The 19,485-nt window shown below is 36.0% G+C and overlaps 4 protein-coding genes across 4 annotated transcripts; 2 read left to right on the top strand and 2 right to left on the bottom strand.

The window, feature by feature from the left end:
• Nucleotides 1-248: 248 nt before the first annotated feature.
• On the top strand, nucleotides 249-1,079 carry LOC125867406 (uncharacterized). The gene has a single exon (XM_049547900.1). It carries the CDS (start codon nucleotides 259-261, stop codon nucleotides 766-768), a length of 510 nt encoding a protein of 169 aa, XP_049403857.1. The 5' UTR covers nucleotides 249-258; the 3' UTR covers nucleotides 769-1,079.
• A 3,672-nt stretch (nucleotides 1,080-4,751) lies between these two features.
• Nucleotides 4,752-8,085, bottom strand: LOC125867676 (ribulose-1,5 bisphosphate carboxylase/oxygenase large subunit N-methyltransferase, chloroplastic). The gene is made up of 6 exons (XM_049548237.1): nucleotides 7,496-8,085; nucleotides 7,243-7,271; nucleotides 6,277-6,488; nucleotides 5,939-6,064; nucleotides 5,335-5,742; nucleotides 4,752-5,167 (listed from the first exon to the last, which is right to left on the bottom strand). The coding sequence occupies exons 1-6, from the start codon at nucleotides 7,969-7,971 to the stop codon at nucleotides 4,952-4,954; spliced, it is 1,467 nt and encodes a 488-aa protein (XP_049404194.1). The 5' UTR covers nucleotides 7,972-8,085; the 3' UTR covers nucleotides 4,752-4,951.
• An 808-nt stretch (nucleotides 8,086-8,893) lies between these two features.
• On the top strand, nucleotides 8,894-12,409 carry LOC125866777 (ribulose-1,5 bisphosphate carboxylase/oxygenase large subunit N-methyltransferase, chloroplastic-like). The gene is made up of 6 exons (XM_049547129.1): nucleotides 8,894-9,470; nucleotides 9,852-9,880; nucleotides 10,344-10,555; nucleotides 10,891-11,016; nucleotides 11,279-11,683; nucleotides 11,869-12,409. Exons 1-6 carry the CDS (start codon nucleotides 9,004-9,006, stop codon nucleotides 12,058-12,060), a joined length of 1,431 nt encoding a protein of 476 aa, XP_049403086.1. The 5' UTR covers nucleotides 8,894-9,003; the 3' UTR covers nucleotides 12,061-12,409.
• LOC125866776 (rhamnogalacturonan I rhamnosyltransferase 1) lies at nucleotides 12,299-18,229 on the bottom strand. The gene is made up of 8 exons (XM_049547127.1): nucleotides 17,480-18,229; nucleotides 15,192-15,259; nucleotides 14,974-15,062; nucleotides 14,732-14,894; nucleotides 14,119-14,408; nucleotides 13,539-13,743; nucleotides 13,027-13,184; nucleotides 12,299-12,947 (listed from the first exon to the last, which is right to left on the bottom strand). Exons 1-8 carry the CDS (start codon nucleotides 17,742-17,744, stop codon nucleotides 12,674-12,676), a joined length of 1,512 nt encoding a protein of 503 aa, XP_049403084.1. The 5' UTR covers nucleotides 17,745-18,229; the 3' UTR covers nucleotides 12,299-12,673.
• Nucleotides 18,230-19,485: the final 1,256 nt, after the last annotated feature.

Here is a 19,485-nt window from a genome sequence, read left to right as displayed (position 1 = left end):
GTTATGTTCCCAAACTTCATATGTTATGACATTCCTTTTGTGGACGATTTTAAACCATTTAGCAAACCCTATTTTCCTTTTCCATTGCTAGGGGTAATTTTTATCTAGAAGATACTAGTTGTCTTGTCATGTTGTGCCAACCCTGGAAAAAAAAATAAAACAGTTCTTTTATTTGGCATTAATAATTTTCATTGACCTGACTTTCTTCTAAATAAATAATGTCCTAAAAGTAATAAAAAAGGGTTTAAGAGGAGGTTTATGAGCAGCCTGGGAAACTTTACTTGCATGCTTTCAGATTCAAACCCTAGCTCCCCCAATTCAACAGTCCTCACCATGTCTTCCTCACCGACCCACGAATCAAAATCTGAAATTGAAGAGACCCATCAAGCTGAAACGGGTGAAACCCAAAAACCTAAGGAGGAAGACCAAGAAGAAATTGGAAACGATGAGGAAGAAGAGGAGGGTGAATGTGGCTTTTGCTTATTTATGAAAGGGGGAGGTTGTAAAGACTCTTTTATTGATTGGGAAAAATGTATTGAAGAGGGGGAGAAGAACAAAGAGGATATAGTGGAAAAGTGTTTTGAGGTTACTTCTGCTTTGAAGAAGTGTATGGAGGTCCACTCTGACTATTATGCTCCTATATTACAAGCTGAGAAAGCTGCAGAGGCTGAATTGGAGAAGGAGAAGGAGAAGCAGAAGGAGCAAGGAAATGACGGCAACGACACCGGATCAGACACCAAATTGGAAGGGAGTTCAAATAGTTCTTAGCTAAAGCAGAGGCTAGTAAGTCTGCAGAATCAGAAAAAAAAAAGATATTTTTTGCTTGGGATGTTATAGGTGATTTTGATAATTAAAAAGTGGAAACTGGGAGATTCTTTTGAATTGAGGGAAGAGAATAGTCCAATAATTGTACTGAAGTTGCCTCAAATTTTAACTTTCTCATGAACTGAATAATTAGTTGCATTTGTCTTGTGTCTTTTGTATACTCAGCGAAATTTGGTGTAAACTATAGTTTCTTCTGATTTATGATATAATGATGCTGGAATGAGCAGAAGAAATCTTCCAGCTATGACCTTCAACTCTTGATCTGCAATTTCTGTCATTTTTTTTTTCGATAAATAAGAATTTGATGTTAGTTTATTGCTGTTGGAATTAGTATATTAGTTGTTGATTTATGTGTAAATGCATTAATTGTGAGGAAAAAGAGTGTGGATGCATTAAGGAAAATCAGATGGATTGACTACTTGCTATCTGTATTCTTCATCAGTTTAGGAGTATCTATTTCTTTTTTTTCTGCAAGGTTTTGACTTTCAACTGTCTCAAAAGAAACTTGATCTGAGTACTAGTTGGTAATTGGTTATTGGTTTGAATCTTTTGAAAACCAGTGAGATAACTCTCTATTTTCCGTGTGTTCAGCTGGAAACAGACTGAGCAAGATAAGAATGCAAGTTTGCATTTGTAGAGCTACGGTAAAGTTATTGTATCTTGTTACATTCTACTATCAGTTGTTAAGATCCATGAGCCACTCATATAGCTTATCAAAGTTATCTTAATATTAATATGGTATAATAAAGTGAGACATTGTTCTATTTACTCGTCAATGACATCAATCCCATGTTTTGGACAATTTAAGTTTTCTAAAAGACAAACTATGTGGTTCTAAAGGTTCTTGCTTGACAAGAGTTACCTTTCCTAATACTGATAAAGTTTGAGTCTTTGATATCAACTCAACTTCTTTGCTTATCCGTTGCAGTACATGAGTTTTTGTTTTTTCAATTGTTTGACTGAAGACAAATTGTGAATATAGTATGCCAGAAAAAGTAAAGGGTAGACCCAGTCTTTCAGTGCTGTTGCCTGCAAGAATCTCAAGTTCCTAAACTGTAAATATATACATCCTTACCATCTATAGCTTTTATTGATTTCGTTTGAAGACTTGACAGTACAAATGAAGTAGGTTTTTGGTTGTATCCTGCTGCTGCTGTTAATTGCCTGATCTTTTGTAATGTATGCTACTAAAGGTTCCATGATATCATCATAATGGTGGGTATCTGCATGTACAATGCATTTTAAGCCACTGATGTTGTCCTCTGCACTGTACTTAAATGGAAGTACATCCTGTTGCGCTGCTTCTCAACCAGATATTCCGAGGAGAATATTTGTTCCCATACCCAGAGGAAAATGCTGTTTTATGTTGGAAAAATATGGTTAGGCTTTTACTGCTGCTTAACATTACACCTGCATTCAGCACTGTACTCCAGGAAGTGTGTATCAAGTAGATTAGCTGATAAACGGGGGCTTATGTTAGTGCTCTTCATATGACTTTTGCTTAGGTTCTTTAATCTCTTTAGCTCATTATATCTCATTTCTTGCTTGTTGATTGAATCTCATCATCTTTTAGATAGCTCGCATCTCTCTTACCTTCTCCTTTTTAGAAGAAGATAGTTTGTTTACATTATGAAATAGCGTTTCAAGAGATCTGCTCCTATTGTGCTCCAAACACATTAAAATTTTATTTTTCTTACAGATGAGGCTATCCGTAACGACCATCATACAAAATACCAATGCAATACCTGTGAACTGATATGAACAGAAATTCAGATTCCCCTCCCTGGCTGCATACTTCCTATGTCATGTATACTGCAGTGTTCATCAATTTGTCCCTGTCATATTTGTATTTTCATTTTGTGTTGTGTGCAATCTGGTGCTGTGGTATGCTAGAAGCTACAATATGGTCCATTTTACTTGCCGTTTATCCTTTTTGGTGCTTGCATCTTAAACAGCTCTTTCGATCTTAGTTTTGCTGGTCTATGACCTAGTCATATTGAACTATTAATACTGTGTATCATTGTTTTGCTTCGTGTCAATCATGATTTACCCTGATTGGCTTATCTTTGAGTTGAGATTCTTGTGTGTTCTTGCTCTACTTGTGGATAGGCTTATATCCTTGAGGCTCTGGAGACCGTTTGAGGATTTTGTCCCAAAATCTGTATAATGCCCTCATTTAAACCAACCTTTCCATCTCTGTCCATGTGTTTTTGAGCTGCTCTTAGCAGTCTGATGTTTGTAAATATTCAGTTTCATTTGGTTCTGGGACTCGAAATGACAATATTTTTTTTTTGTTTAATTTGCTTATATTGTGTATTGTATCTCTTTGCCTCTGGTTGCGTATATCATTCTCATTGCCTAATAGTGGCTGACTGTGGGGTAATTGGACATAACACAATTTTGCCCGTCAAACCAAATCACTCGCAGGGGTAGGGGAACTTTGGGAGGAGATAACAAGGTGGGAAATCAAACATATATGATTGTATTTGTTGATACAAGTTGTGTTTGTTGATATTGAGTGAATACACAAGGAACAAATACATTTGATACAAATCAATTGTATTTATGATGCAATGAATACAACATGAATTCATCCTCTCTCAAATCTCGATCACCTCTACTCCCTCTCCCAGTCATGCTCACCTCTCTCCTACTACTTACATGTAGTTATGAATCATAATTAAGTCAACTGTAACTATCGAATTCTAGTTAAGCTCATTCTATAATCATTTTTGAAAGCTCCTTATCGTAAAAAAAGAAAAGCCAAGTTACTTTGGCGTTTTGTAACATTTTACTTCCCTATTTTCCTGAAACAAAAAGGATAAACAAAGACCAAACAAAAAGATTACTGTAACTTGCTAGAATTAGAAATCAAGCCCAAAAACGTGGTGGTTTTATTTAGAGCAGCCCATCAGACATTCAATGAACTTATATGACACTGGCCCGTTATCCTTCCACTGCACAGAGCGGGAGCTATTCGTTGCTCTGTGAAACCAGCCTCACGCAGTCCACCCCGCTTTAGGAGCCCAGCAGCCCAAGCCTTCGCTTGGGCCACAAGACCCAACTATATGCTTGGATAGGGCTGGCCAGAGAACTGTCACACAAGCCCTACCTTCTGGACATGCTCAACATTCCACCACACTAATGCCCCCACTTGAGTTACAAGCCCACGCTACTGAGCTCGGCGATGTGAACACTGCTTCTTGCAAAAATAAAGAGGCAAATAGCTATACTTATCAACGATGTGGGAGAGCACTTGGGGATAAAAGGATTAATTATGCTTAATAGAAGAAAAAAGAAAATGTTGTTCATTCTTCTTCCTTTTTCTAGTTAGTTGTTTCATTATCTGCTAGTACTAATTATGTGACTGGCATGGCTTTTGATTATGTGCTTAAATATCAGCTGGAAAAGGAAATGCTGCTAGAACCCGGGGAAATCGCGATTCCATAACATTAACATTCATCATAAAGGCATTTGACATTCCTGATAGAGCTATTAGATTTGCATCAGAGCAGAAAACTACATGGGATGAGTTTACAGCTGCAGTCCGGCAGTCACATGAGGGACGAATGGGGCAGGGCTGATTGTACTTGATACCACAGTTATTTACAGGAATATAACCCTTTCTACAATCAAATGCTCTAAAATATGGAGCAAAGAGATGTAACTGTTGAATATTTATCTAAATGTCATGCCCAAAAAGGGTGCTTGAAGCAAATCCGAATCATGTGCTGAGAAATCAGATAGCTAAATTGAGTTTGATGACCATATATTCATCTTTTCTAGTGCATCTTCTTCTGTTTAAAAGTACAAGCATAGAACAACAAGCAATAACATGCCTAGTGTAATCCCACAAGTGGGGTCTGGGTAAGGAAGCATAGAGATGACAGAAAAATCATTTTAAAAAAATAACAGCTTTAGATGAGAGGAAGATAGTGATCTCCTCAATCAAATTCTACATCCTTGAGATATCTGAGGTTGTTTTTTCAACTTTTCTCCTTCTGATGTTTGAGGATCTTCACAAGAAGACGATAAGAAACTGCTCGTAATTTCATTATTTACATCAAATAAAAATTGACCTTGTAATATAACTCAACTAGACAGATCATAAGATCAGCAGAAGTTTTTATTTTGGCTCCCAAAATATGATATCCCCTTGCTCTCCAACAAGACCAAGATCTTTAAGCCTCCTTTCTTGGTAGTATTCTAATTCATCTAGTTCCAATTCTCTTTCCCTAAAGATATCGTCGATTTGTTGTAAAACCTTCTTCTCTCCTGCTCTTATCCCTACTGCTATCTGAAGCCTTGAACTGAGGTTCCCTTCCTCCATCAGTTTCTCATCCTACAATCATTGTTGTGTTCAATGCCATAAAGCGGTTTTATTCATAAGATTGAGAATCCAGATACCATAGAATTTAGCAGAATGCTTTAAAGGAAGGCGAAAATATAGTAGGACAAGAGGCAATGACAATGTCTTAGTAACACAATTAACTAGTGATGTAAATATACCTCTTCAATTGTGGTGTGATAGGCTGAAAGTGCAGATTTGCATGCATCTCGTATGACTTTACATATGAGCTCCTCATTTGCTCTGCTGACAGGTAACTCAAGATGACCCCAAACAGCATTTCTGAAAATTGATTCTAGTAGGAAAGCATCAGTTCCACTAAGGGCAACCAGCCTTAGATATGGAATCAGAAAAGGGGGCAGAGATTGTCCAAGTTTTATGTCAAAGTAAGCAGTTTCTCCTAGGCCATTTGACTCTGCTATATCCAGCTTGTCCTCGTAAAAATCATCAGACTCTGATATTTCCAAAGTTAACGTAAATGCATCACGAGCGGAAGTACTTGGTTCGATGAAGCCATAGTCAAGAGCCATATCAGCATTGCTTTTGTTCAAGTCATATTGGATGAAAAGCTGTCAAAATCAACCAAGTTGGCTATTGTTCATTAACGGATGATCAAATTGAAGTGCTACATAATGCATGTGATTGTGAGATAGGAAGTAATGAATAATTGTTTTCACAATATTAGCTTTTCAATGAACAATAGCAGAATGACTTGTTCTCTAGTGAAGATAGTTTCTGAATTTTGAAGAACTCAGTAAGCTTTACCTGGTCTCCAGCCTTCAGTTTCAATGGACTTCGTAAAGAAAATAACAAATCCCACGAGAACAGACCTGCTGGTCCCCTAACTTCATGGGCATGATCTTCTGTGGTCACTCTGGCATTGTGGTTTGTCTGATAAGTAAACCATTCGTATAACGTTAATTCACCAATCCATCATAGCCAATAAAATGATGAAATGTTATATAACAATGAAATTCTAACAACATTTACTGCAGGTGCACAGAGCCAGAGCCTCACCATTGTGGGCTTCTTATGAGCAGTCAATCACCATTAAAATACTTCAATTGCTTATCTAAGTAGTTTTCATTTACCTAAAATCTTACCAGGTCAGCAAAAGGAACCAGAATAAGATTTTGATTCCGAAGACGAGAAAATGCCCTTGATCTGAGCATTCCAAATGCCCAGAAGAAATCATCCAAGGTTATGGGAAAAGGGAAAAGCTGCTTGTTAGGAAGTATGACTTCTTCTTCCACTTTTTGAAATTCATTTTGCACATAATCTTTCACACTCAATGTTGTGCTTAAAAGTTGAGTCCCTGTAAATGATAGCATGACAAACAAAATGAATCACAAATACCTGGAACTCCCAAATTCTCACTTAATCAAACAAGGGACATCACATTTCTTATCTAGCAACAAGCAATTTCATCATCGTTAGAGAAAATGCCATCACGTTCTACATATTTGATTATGGAATATAATCAAGACAATCATGTAACAACCCTATACAAAGGCATTACCAGTATCTCTAACTAAGTCATAATCACAATTCCATAGGTTATAAGAAAACCATAAACTAGCCTACCATATAAAATATTGCATCCAAAGCCGGAAACAAACTTCAAGAGATTCTGTAACCATATGATAACTCTCAATAGTCCAAAATTTTAAGACTAATAATATAAGCAACTAGGACTTGCCATGACGCGATGATACAGTTGCTCCTTTGGTAACCTAAAGGTCATGGGTTTAAGGCATGAAAACGTACTCTTGTAGAGATACAAGGGGAAGGCTGCAGTTTAGAGTACTTTGTCAAAGGGCAAGGCACTTAAGTAATAAAACTAGAGTTTAAGTTCTACATACTGCACAGTCCAAAAATGTTTATACAATGGTGTGGAGCTCGATTTACTTCCCCTTACGAGCGCACACATACAAAAAGAAAGCTAGTTGTGGGCTTTGGTTTCCATAAAATACTCAGACGGTGTGGGTGGCACACAGTGAATGAACACAAAAATCTGCAATTTTCCTATTTAAGGTTTTGTTTTTACATAGTAAAGCAGATTAGATTACCTTGAATCTCAGAAAGCTCCTCTTCAGACCTGCACTGGAAGAACATATCAAGCAACCTTCATCAGCAATACAACTTCCAAAAATAATTATTCATAACAACATATCCAGTGTAATTATACAATTTGGGGTCAGCGGAAGCAAAAATTACACAAAAATCTGCCTTCAATATGCAGACCTTACACCACCTTGAGAAAAGCAAGAAAAAATTACTCATAAAATTAAAAGAAAAGAAGCAAATTGAAGGCAGACCCACCAATATATAGTGGAATCAGTAGACTCTGGAAGAACAGCCATGTAATATTTCCACTTTGAATCATCTCTCCATTTCTCTCTAAGCAAGAAAAGAGCAACAGAAATCCAAGGTTTCAATCCAGTACACACATTCCCAATTTCAGTATCTGCAACTGCATCTGGATTAATCCAGAACCTTCTAGGAACTTCTAGAACTGTCTCCCCTTTAGCTATATCTCTCTTAGCAACTAATCCTAAACCTTCTGGTACAATTCCTGGCTTTACAGGTGTCTTTGCTGATACAACCCCTTCATCACATAGCCACTTCCAGAATGTTTGGACTGGTTCTGGGATATTTGGGTCAAGTTCTTTTAACTGAAGTGAGTTTATCAAGAATGGTTTTGGGGAACTGTGTAAAGATTGAAACGTTGTTCTGAATCTTTTGGTTTTGAGTGGACAGAGGAAAGATGAAGAGGGTAAAGAGAAAACAGAAGCCATTTGTTCTAGCTTTGTTTCCCTCTTAGCTAGATTGGTTTGGTTCTACTGGATTTCAGAGTAACTAGATTTCCAGATGAGGTTGTTAATCAGTTAAGACAAGACCTTTTCTATCTTCTTTATTTTATTAAGTTAATTAAAATATAATATCTATCATCATATCTTTTTTATTGTGCTTCGATAATCACATTATTTTGTCGTTGTTATTATTCCTTTCTTGTAGGCTCTGCAATGCTTTCTGTATTAGTTGTTATGTTTGCCTCGCTATTTTCTTCTTCTTTTACTTTGTTGCACTTGAGTTGAGGGTTTTTCGAAACCGTCTCTCTACCTCGAGGCGTAATAGTAAAATTTGTGTATAATCTACCCTCCCAGTCCCAGATATGACTTGTGAAATTTCCCTGGTTATATTGTTGTTGTATTAATAACAAATTTTCTATTCCTGACATAATTAATCTTTTCCACATCGCTGATAAATAAAGCTATTTGCCTCTTTATTTGTGCAGTGAGCATAACTCATATTGCCGAGCTCAGTACCGTGGACTTGTAACTCAAGTGGGGGCATTAGTGTGGTGGAATGTTGGACATGTCCAAATGGTTGGGCTTGCGTGGCAATTTTCTGGCCTGCCCTATCCAAGCACAGAGTTGGGTCCTGTAGTCTATGGCGAAGGCTTGGGCTGCTGGGCTCCTAAAGTGGGCTGGACTGCGTGAGGCTGGTTTCACAGAGCAACAAATATTTCCCGCTCTGTGCAGTGGAAGGATAACGAGCCAGTGTCACACAAGTCCAATGAATGTCTGATGGACTGCTGTAATTAAACCACCACTTTTGTCTTGTAGTCAAGTTCCATGACCACACCTCAAAGCTAACCATAACCAGTCATTTGTTTCTGAGACTAGGATAAATATACAATGCTTCAACTGCATAACATTACAACCATTTAAGTATTATTCATCTTTTTTTTTAGTCCTTTTTCATTCTGCAATCATTAAAGAACAAATGAGATAACATTTGTAGACCAAGTAAAGCTAAAGTGAAGCATGGCTTCTGTTTTCTCTTCTTCTTTCCTCTGTCCACTCAAAACCACAAAATTAAGAATAAAGCTTCAAACTTTACAGAGTTCTCAAAAACCATTCTTGATAAATTCACTTCAGTTAAGAGAACTTGACCCAAAAATCCCACAACCAGTCCAAACATTCTGGAAGTGGCTATGTGATGAAGGAGTTGTATCAATAAAGACACCTGTAAAGCCAGGAATTGTAGCAGAGGGTTTAGGATTAGTTGCTAACAGAGATATTTCAAAAGGGGAAACAGTTTTAGGAGTGCCTAAAAGGTTCTGGATCAACACAGATACAGTTGCAGAATCTGAAATTGGGAATGTGTGTGCTGGATTAGAACCTTGGATTTCTCTTGCTCTCTTCTTGTTGAGAGAGAAATGGAAAGATGATTCCAAGTGGAAATATTACATGGCTGTTCTTCCAGAGTCTACTGATTCCACTATATATTGGTGGGTCTGCCTTCAAATTTATTTTTTTCCTTGTTATTGTTAGGCTGGATTAGAGTCCCTCATTAGCTAGATTTTGAGTTTGACTTAGTCTCAATTGTCATATGTTTACATGGTATAGAAACCAGGTCCATCCCGTTTGGGCTTCCGGTCCACACTCCAGATGCGTCTGGATGTGAAGGGGAGTGTAAGAGTGGGTTAGAGTCCCACATTGGTTCGAGGGATGATTTGTTTATATGGTCTTGGTCACTCTTCTACCCATGAACTAGCCTTTGGGGTTGAGTTAGGTTCAAGTGTCCTATCATTATCTTTACAGGTTTTATGAATATTTTTTTCTTTTGAAGTTGTGTTGCTGATGTTGCTTGGTATGTTCTTTCAGTGCAGGTCTGAAGAGGAGCTCTCTGAGATTCAAGGTAAACTTGTTTCCTTGTAAAACATGCCTTTAATAGGAAAATTTCAGATTAAGTGTTCATGATGGAGTTAAGTTATATATACTAACATTGTAAATTATTTTTTAACTCTATATGGTTACACAATCTCTTGAAGCTTGTTTCTGCACTGGATGCAATCTTGTATGTTGTAGCTATAGGTTGCTTGATTGTTTTCATGTAACCTGTGAAATTGTGATCCCTTATGACTTGGTTATAGAGATTGGTATGCCTTTTATATAGAACTGTTGCGTGATTCTCTTGATTATACTCCATAGTCAAATAAGTAGAGTAGGATGGCACACTGGCACTGTCTCTAAGCAAAGTTGAAACTGCCCTTAGGTAAGAAATGTGATGTTGCATGTTTGATTAAGTGAGATGTTAAGTTCTCTAAGTACTTGTGATAAAGAAATGTGACGTTGCATGTTTGGCGTGCTATCATTTGCAGGAACTCAACTTTTAAGCACAACGTTGAGTGTGAAAGAGTATGTGCAAAGTGAATTTCAAAAAGTGGAAGAACAAGTCATACTTGGTAACAAGCAGATTTTCCCTTTTCCTATAACCTTGGATGATTTCTTCTGGGCATTTGGAATACTCAGATCAAGGGCGTTTTCCCGTGGTGGGATTCAAAATTTAATGCTGGTCCCCTTTGCTGACCTGGTAAGATTTTAGGTAAACAAAATTACTTAGATGAGCAATTCTAGTGATGAATGACTACTTATAAGAAGCCCACAATGAAAAGGAGGAAGTGTTGGATTCAGAAATAAATTCATCTTAGTTACAAGATTGATTCAAAAGTATGTTGATGATCAAATGAACCCATATAGACATGAAAGCTGTAGCTTCAGTAAGAAACGAGTATTAAAAGAGTCTGAGGACTGTTGTCAGAATTTCATTGTTTGTTGAAGTTCATTTCCAAATTCCAATATAGGATTTCACCTACGTTTTTGGCTATCGATTGGTGAATAACGTTATACAAATGGTTTACTTATCAGGCAAACCACAGTGTCAAAGTGACCACAGAAGATCATATCCATGAAATTGGGGGACCAGCAGGTCTGTTCTCCTGGGACTTGTTATTTTCTTTTCAAAGTCCATTGAAACTGAAGGCTGGTGACCAGGTAAGGCTTGCTGAGTTTTTCAAAAAAAAGTCATTCTGCTATTGGTCATACAAATTCCAACATTTTGAATTAGAACATTCATTACTTCCTATCTCATAATTTCATGCATTATGTAGCATTTTTGCTGTATCATCTGTTAAGAGTCTATAGGAGGCCTTGTTTGCTTCATATATTTGATTGAAGATTTGAAGTACTTCTGTTAGAACTAAAACCTTTAATGTACTCATACCAAAGTGGTACATAAAAGATGTGTTTTTGACAGTTTCTTATCCAATATGGCTTGAATAAAAGCAATGCTGATATGGCTATTGGCTATGGCTTCATCGAACCAAACTCAGCTCGTGATGCATTTACATTAACATTGGAAATATCAAAGACTGACGATTTTAATGGGGACAAGCTGGATATAGCAGAGTCAAATGGCCTAGGAGAAACTGCTGACTTTGACATAAAACTTGGACAATCTCTCCCTCCTTCTCTATTTCCATATCTTAGGCTGGTTGCCCTTGGTGGAACTGATAATTTCCTAATAGAATCAATTTCTGGAAATGCTGTTTGGAATCTTCTCGAGTTGCCTGTCAGCAGAGCAAACGAAGAGCTCATATGTAAAGTTGTACGAGATTCATGCAGATCTGCACTTTCTGGATATCACACCACAATTGAAGAGGTATGGCATTGTCATTCCTCGTCTTACTATATTTTGGTTGTCCATGTCTTCATTGTCGCCTTCTTTGAAGCATTCTGCTAAATGCTATGGTATCTGGACTCTGAATCATATGAATAAAACTATTTTTATCTCCATTATGTAGTACATGTATTGTCTTTGGGCATTGAACACAATGATTATTGTAGGATGAGAAACTGATGAAGGAAGGGAACCTCAGTTCAAGGCTTCAGATAGCAGTAGGGGTGAGAGCAGGGGAGAAGAAGGTTTTACAACAACTCGACGATATTTTTAGAGAAAGAGAACTGGAACTAGATGAATTAGAGTACTACCAAGAAAGGAGGCTTAAAGATCTTGATCTTGTTGGAGAACCAAAGTAAGGAACTCTCTGCTGACCTTATGACCATTCTAGTTGAGTTATAACAGCTTGGACTTCAAAGGCAAAGGCGGATCTAGAATTTAAAGTATATAGGCTCCTATAAGAACCTCAACTTAGCTATATGACTTCTCAGCACACAATACAATTTTTCACCAAGTACCCTTTTTTGGGCATGACAATTAGATAACTGAACAAACTGTTACATCTCTTTGCTCCACATTTTAGAGCATTTGATTGTAAAAAAAGGTTATATTCCTGTAAAAAACTGTGGTATCAAGTACAATCAACACTGTCCAACTTGTGGAAGAAAGTAAAAACATATGAACAAAATGAATGAACACATTAACATGGCACTTCTTTTCTTTTTGACAAGTATGACACGTTTAGTTTCTTCATTTTTTCCCTCCTGCTTCTCCCAGTTATAGACTGCATATCTATGACAAAACACCTCTCCAAAATGCCCTGACGACTGAAGGCCGCATTTCAGCCCTTTGGCCAACAGATCTGGATTGTACATACCAACAACTTTACGCCTTTCCCTTTGCTTTCTTCACAAAACGCCTGTGCATTACTATGGAGTAACTACCCATGGAAGACATGCCCTGAATTGCATTTCATTGGACAGCAGTGGAATTATCAGGCCCAAACAAGTCATCACAGGTTTTACTCTCACACAGACACTCCTGTGGATTTGCATAAAAATAATCTTCTTCTTTTGGTTTGTCTGCAATGACTCTGCGTCGAGCCAGTTGTCCCATCCGTCCCTCATGTGACTGCCGGACTGTAGCTGCAAACTCATCCCATGTAAGTGTTCCGTTCTGATGCAAATCTAATAACTCTACCAGTTTTTTTCGATCCAATCGAATGGTTTTCTTAAACCCAAGATACCTGCAAAAAAAAATCAGAAATGCCTTCATGATGTTGTTAATGTTATGGAATCATTTCCAGCGCAGAAGGTAATATGTACCTACGATGACCTTCAACAACTTTAGCCATGTTCCCATCATAAGTGGGAACAAATACATTACTAGCAGTTGAAACGATGAAATCCAGGGCTGCCATCTGAGATGAATGATTCTGGAAATGCTGCAATTCCCCAGGTTCTAGCAGCATGTCCTTTTTCACCTATTATTAAACATAATAGGTAAGAAGGATAATTAGCTCATAGTGTCCAGTAAATAGTCGCAATGAAGTCCTCAGCAATAAAAAAACTGGCAGTACAAAATGTAGAACATTTTGAGCACATTTCCAGGCTACCAAATGTCTCAAAGAATGCCAGGTTATTCAATGAACAGAATACATGTATCAGAGATCACTGTCCAAGTTGCTCATCACCTCAATATATGCAATAGACTACAAGAATGTTGGCTAAGGCACATGTTCGCTATTCCATGCAACAGGTTTCGGATAAATGTTTAAGACACAGCCCTAAAACTGGTAGTTTAAATGTCCCAGCAACAGATACAAATAATTACTTACAATTTTTGGGAAGGCAGCTCTCAAAGAAGCAAGCCTACGTTCACCTCCATAAATGTCACCAGATGCAATATATATTTGTATATCTTTATCAAAACCCAACGCTTGCAAAATCAAAGCTGCCTCTTCTGGGGTGAGAGGACACAATCCTTGAGATCTCTTCTCCTCAGATACAATTTCTTTCTCCCTCCACCAAGGGAAAGCATACCTAAGGAAACAAAGGCAACCACAAAGGAATTCACTATATAGACAACAAGTTTGCGTGTTGGTCAAGACAAAAGGGTGAAATAGAGAAAATTGTATCGGTGGGAGTGGGAGAACAAAGTGAAATCATTAAATCATCCAACAATGTAAAACTTCAAAATCTTGAGATAGAAAATAAAATTTATGAGTAAATGTCATTGTCACAACAGCAGCTCATAGTTTATGTTAGTAACCCACTGGCATCCAATCCACTAATTTTATTATGCCCATGACGAGGGCAGGCTGACGAAGGCGGATCAACTTCTTTCCATATTTTTTTAAAGAAAAAAACAAAAAAGAGAATAAAACTAAAATACAACAGTCGTTCTGAGATGATCACCTTAACCGTTTGAGCTCCTCAGCTTCCTCCTCAGTGCAGCCATGGGTGCAACCAGAGAATGCCAACATATCCATCTCATATCTTAGATGCAATGCTACAAATGGTCCTCTCTCCCGAAGCATTCGTACCAATTTTTCTCCCAAAGCCTCAATATCTGGAGTGAATTTCAATGCCTGGAAATTCACACGACATCTGAGTTTTTGAAGCTCAAGAGGAATCCCATTGTTTGCTAGCCTAGCATCTGTTCTGTTGAAATGTATTACTTGATGCTTGCTGAAGAGAGGCAGAATCTGCAATAGTAATCCGAATGTGTAAAGCAGGTTAAATTAAACAACTGTTGATGAGGCATATATAGCATCAGAGGAGATATATTCAATTATCAAGGTATTAGAATCATTGTATGCAGATTGATTCCAGTATCAAAAGCAGTACATGAAACTACATACAGCAAAAAGAGAAGTACTTTGAAAGTTGAGATGTATCATATAAGATTTAAGCACTAGTCTTCTAAATGACAGACAAATGACAATGTCCACAGTCATGAAGAAGAATCGACGGTGTAGGTCAATCACAAATTGATAATAAGACAAGGATGTATTGCAAGTAGATAAACCTGTTGCAAGTAGTACTTTTCATTTGACCAGCTAACAGGAGGCATTTCTAGCAGTTGGTATCCATATCTCCTGCTGAACCTCTTTGGCAGTCTCTTTATTATCCGAACTTCATCTCTTAGTGAATCAATGAAGTGTCTCACATCAAAAATATCATCAAAATTGCTGCCAAGAAATGTTACAACTTGTTATAAAACACGAAGCAATAGGTCAAAGAACTACTTCTACATAACACCAGAAATACCTAGGATCTGCCCAGAAAGATGTTTTATCAAGCTCTGGGACAACCAAAGTTAGATTTAAAAGACGTGCAACAGTCACCATGTCACAGATCTACATTCAAAAGATGGCAGAATTAGTTACAGATTAGGAGTTTGATACAGTTTCGGATTTTTTGACTTTCTTTCCATATGAATTGGACAAGAATGTATAAAGAAAAAAAAAAGAAGAACAAATACTAACGGCTGCACGCATTTGATTCAAGCCACCATTGCAGGACACTTGAAGAAACCCATTATTTGTATAATTTCCTGCATAATGTCATATGTCAAAATTGTTATGAATGTTAGAAGAAGCAGAATTTGGAACTCATAGAAAGATACAGTTCCTATTACTGGTACACTGATGAGACTAGGTAACAGTACTTTTGGAGTTTAGGTCACTGAATGTTTAGTTAGTAGAATGGCAGATATATAAGTTTTTTGGATAATTAAGTAAATCTTTAATGATTCAAAACAGCACTAATATTGTGCTGACATCTGTATAACTGATTACAAAGATCAATTCCTACTCTAAACTGAAAGGAACTGATGAAGTCTAAGAATGTGTCTACATCATTTACAAATTCCAACCTACACCAAAATGCTAGCGGAAGTGTACAATTGCACATGGAGATATATAAACTGAAATACAATGTCTCATATTGCAAGAAAAAGGTTGCCTCCAGCAACTTAAAATGTACTTTCAAGTTTCATCCATAAAAGTATGTTTACATCTATCCCCTTATAATTGAGACATTTCTTTCTTTTACTAGTTCCTCATTGTTGCGACATTTCGTCTAGCAGCATTAATTTGTTCAAAAACATCAGGAAAAATTATGTTTACACTACTTCATGATTCACGCTAGACGATTAACCCCGGGAAAAATGGGAAGAATATGAGACATTTCACCCTATTTCAGATGGAGAAAATTGTCTTAAATATTAAAAAGAAAGCTGTAATAAGGAATGCTACAGAGAGGACTAGAAAAGAAGTCTCTCATCCAGTCCCTTTCTCGACTTCCCTTCAAAAAAACATTTGCTTTTATCTCTCGGGAAGCACTTCTTACTAATCCAATTGATTATCCGTCAACAGACTAAGCATAGATCCAACGAGCACCTTCATTAGCTTTTCAGAATATAGTTTTTAAAATGGGAAGAGTATATATGTTCTGATTTCTGAAAAGCTAATGGAGTCTCTCATTGGATCTATGCTTAGTTAGTCAAGGAACATGAGTTTAGGTTCCCTATTTCACACATGGTGACTTCATTAACTTTTTCAGAATATATAGTATTATGTTCCATTTTTCAGGAATGCTAAAGCAGTATGTCACAAGATTACAGGACCTGGAATGGGGAAATATAATAGCATCAATCGAAAGTAAATCAATTAGCAGAGGAAAACACACCATAAATGGATACCAATTTGGGACGAAAAGAAGACATTTGAAACCAAATTTAAACCTTACCTAATTCTAACCACAAACCTTTTAAGCTGACATTTTTCTTATTGCCAATTGGACACCGAAGGGACAAAACTAAAAATAGGAAGACAAACTGACTATAGACATCCCGTTGGTAGCTCTCTCTAGATTATAGATCTGTTAAGGTCGTACTTCCAAACCATCAGATCTCAAAAACTATGAATACCATGCTCAGGTCTCTCTCCTAATTCTTCTTTTTCTTTTTCCCTCTCAATCTATGTCAATCAATTAACTCGCCTCAATCTCAAACTAGTTAGCATCAACTATATAATCCTCTTTTGCATTCCGCTCTGATAGGGACGCCTGCATTCAAATGCTAAACTTTGATGTTTTCAGCAAATTAGGGATTCTCTAAAACTAGAAGTTCTTTAAATCTCACGTTCTATAAGTCTCTATTTATCCTAAGCTCCTAACTATACTAAAAAGACCGGATCAATTACCAGACCTCACACAAGTGTAACAACAACAACTATGTTTTAATCCCAACTACTATGCATCTCTATTCTCCCATATGGATCCTTCACTTCCATTGGTGTTAGGTTATCAGCTAAAGAATTACAACCAACTTAATATACAGCAAACAGATCATATACTCTAACAACCACAACAACATACCCAGTATAGTCCCACAAAGTAGGGTATGAAGAGGGTAGAGTGTACGTAGACCTTACCCCTACCTCAAAGGTAGAGAGGTTGTTTCCGATAGACCTTGGCTTAAGGAAAAACAGTCCAAAGCAGTTCCGAAAAAGAAGTAACATAAGTACAAAAAACAACCAATAATAATAAAAACAACATACTAATAACAGAACAGAAACTACAATAAATATCATAATTGAGGTACAAGAAACAATATACATTAACAGAAATCGAAGGACAAGAAACTACAGGAGCAATACACGACTACTAATATAAACGGAAAGATCACATACTTCAATGACATCATTTAACTAACTAAATACTTTGGAAAAAAACATGTAACTAATAGAGATTCAAGCTCAGAGAAACTCACTAGGTGGAAGAAGAGGCAAAGGAGAAGGCAAAGTCTCTTCAACATGAACAGACATCTTAGTAGTATAACCAGTAAAACCTGAAAACCAACGTGGATTATAAAGCTCCCAAACAGCAATAAGCTGAACCAAACATGTCCATATCAAAATGCTGGAACAAACCCTTATAAACAAAACTTTTAATCTAGTCCTCTGTATCATCTGCCCTTGTAATGGTAGTACTTTCTCACTTCTAACATGTACCTCACTCTCGGATCTAACTTCCATTTTACCTCCTCTTCACTCTTCATAGCCAATACTTCAACCCCAAATCACCAAACCCCTCAAATCTCTTCATACACAAATTCCTCATACGTACATGCATGTTAAGGTAATACCCAATTGCATCAAAACTCAAACCACATTGGAAAATGAGAAATTATCACCCCAGATTGACTAAAAATTTAAACTTTTCAACACCCAATATGGAAAACGATCTCAACTTTGGAGCAAAACCAAGAAATGAGGAAAATGGAAAATTATAACCCCAGATTGACAAAAAAATTGAAGACCCAAAATGAAAAAAAAACTGGAACTTTTCAACACCCAATATGGAAAAAAATCTCAACTTTGAGCAAAACCAAGAAATGGGAAAAATGGGAAATCTATGAAGAAGCAAAAGATGAGAAGCGGTGATGAAATTAATTTTTTTTTTAGGGGTGTCAAGAATGCAGCACAAGGAGAAAGCTGTAGTAGGGACAATAGTCAATATGCTTTAAATCTGAAGAAAAAAAATATGCTTTTAATGAATTTTCTGAAAACTTGTTTCTCTGTATAAAGATAAAAACTTGTACAGTATCTTGAAGTAGCAGGATCTAAGGAAGAAAATGACAGAGATGGAAGAGATCTAAGATTATCATGAAAGAAAAAAAGAAATAAATATTTAACTTAGAATTTTGTACCCAAAAATGTACTTTCTACGTAATAGTATTAAACAAATAGTGCAAATTAACACACTCAAATATAGCAATGGAAAATTAATTACTCTTTTATGTGTTATTAATTTAGATGTGTTGCTTTCCTTTTTTTTTCTTTTTTAATTGGAGAAAGAAAAAAGTCAATCCATAAACAGTAAATTTTTAAATATCAAAAATTTAGAAGAGACTTTTTGGTATTTTAAATTATGCTCTCATCTGTCAATAAATCAAAATTATTTATATTGAATTAGTTTAGAATATTATTAAATTGTTTTTAGTTTATAAATCAAAGTGAAGTGGCATAAAGGGACTTGAACTTGTGACTAAACTAATCAAGTGTGTTGTAAATTCTCTCTTCTCACAAATTAAATTAAAATAATTACTATAAAAAAAAAGATTCTCTTAGACCCATAATACGTCAGATAGTGCGTGATATAGTGTATATAATTATAAGATTTTACAATAACACGTGAGAGGTTAATTATCTTATAATTACAGAATAATTGTAATAAAAAAGATCTAAATAAAACTGTAATTTGAGGTACAATTTCCTTATCAGATGAATATGTTAATTTGATTGTTAATAGTTTCATTCACTTTTACTTATTCATTATTTTAAAAATAGATTTTTACTTAATCATTTTTTAAGATACTCATATTGATATAAACATTATGATAAAATATTTATATTAATTAAATTATTTAATGACGATTACTCTCATAAGGAAGTGACTGATGCATTCTTTTTTGATGTTATTTGATTTTAATAAACTAAGGTATATCTCCAATATTAAGAATCAATGATAAACTCGAAAACTATTTATTAATGTCAAATAAATATAGAGAAGTATGTAACTTTGATAATTCTATTTATACATCTTATTAATTATATAAATCATTAATATAACTTTTTTTTTTAAGAATTTCAAATCTACCCAGAAAGAAAAGCTTAATTTTAACATTTTCAATCCAATCAACATCACTTTTAGCAAATTTAAAGGTCTTTTCTTTTCTATATATCCCTTTCACCACCACCTTTTAAAATATATAAA

This window comes from Solanum stenotomum, chromosome 6 (genome assembly GCF_019186545.1).
Source record: "Solanum stenotomum isolate F172 chromosome 6, ASM1918654v1, whole genome shotgun sequence".
Taxonomy (NCBI): Eukaryota; Viridiplantae; Streptophyta; class Magnoliopsida; order Solanales; family Solanaceae; genus Solanum; species Solanum stenotomum.
Note: the sequence above shows the minus strand (reverse complement) of the source record. Positions and strands in the feature narration are given on the sequence as shown.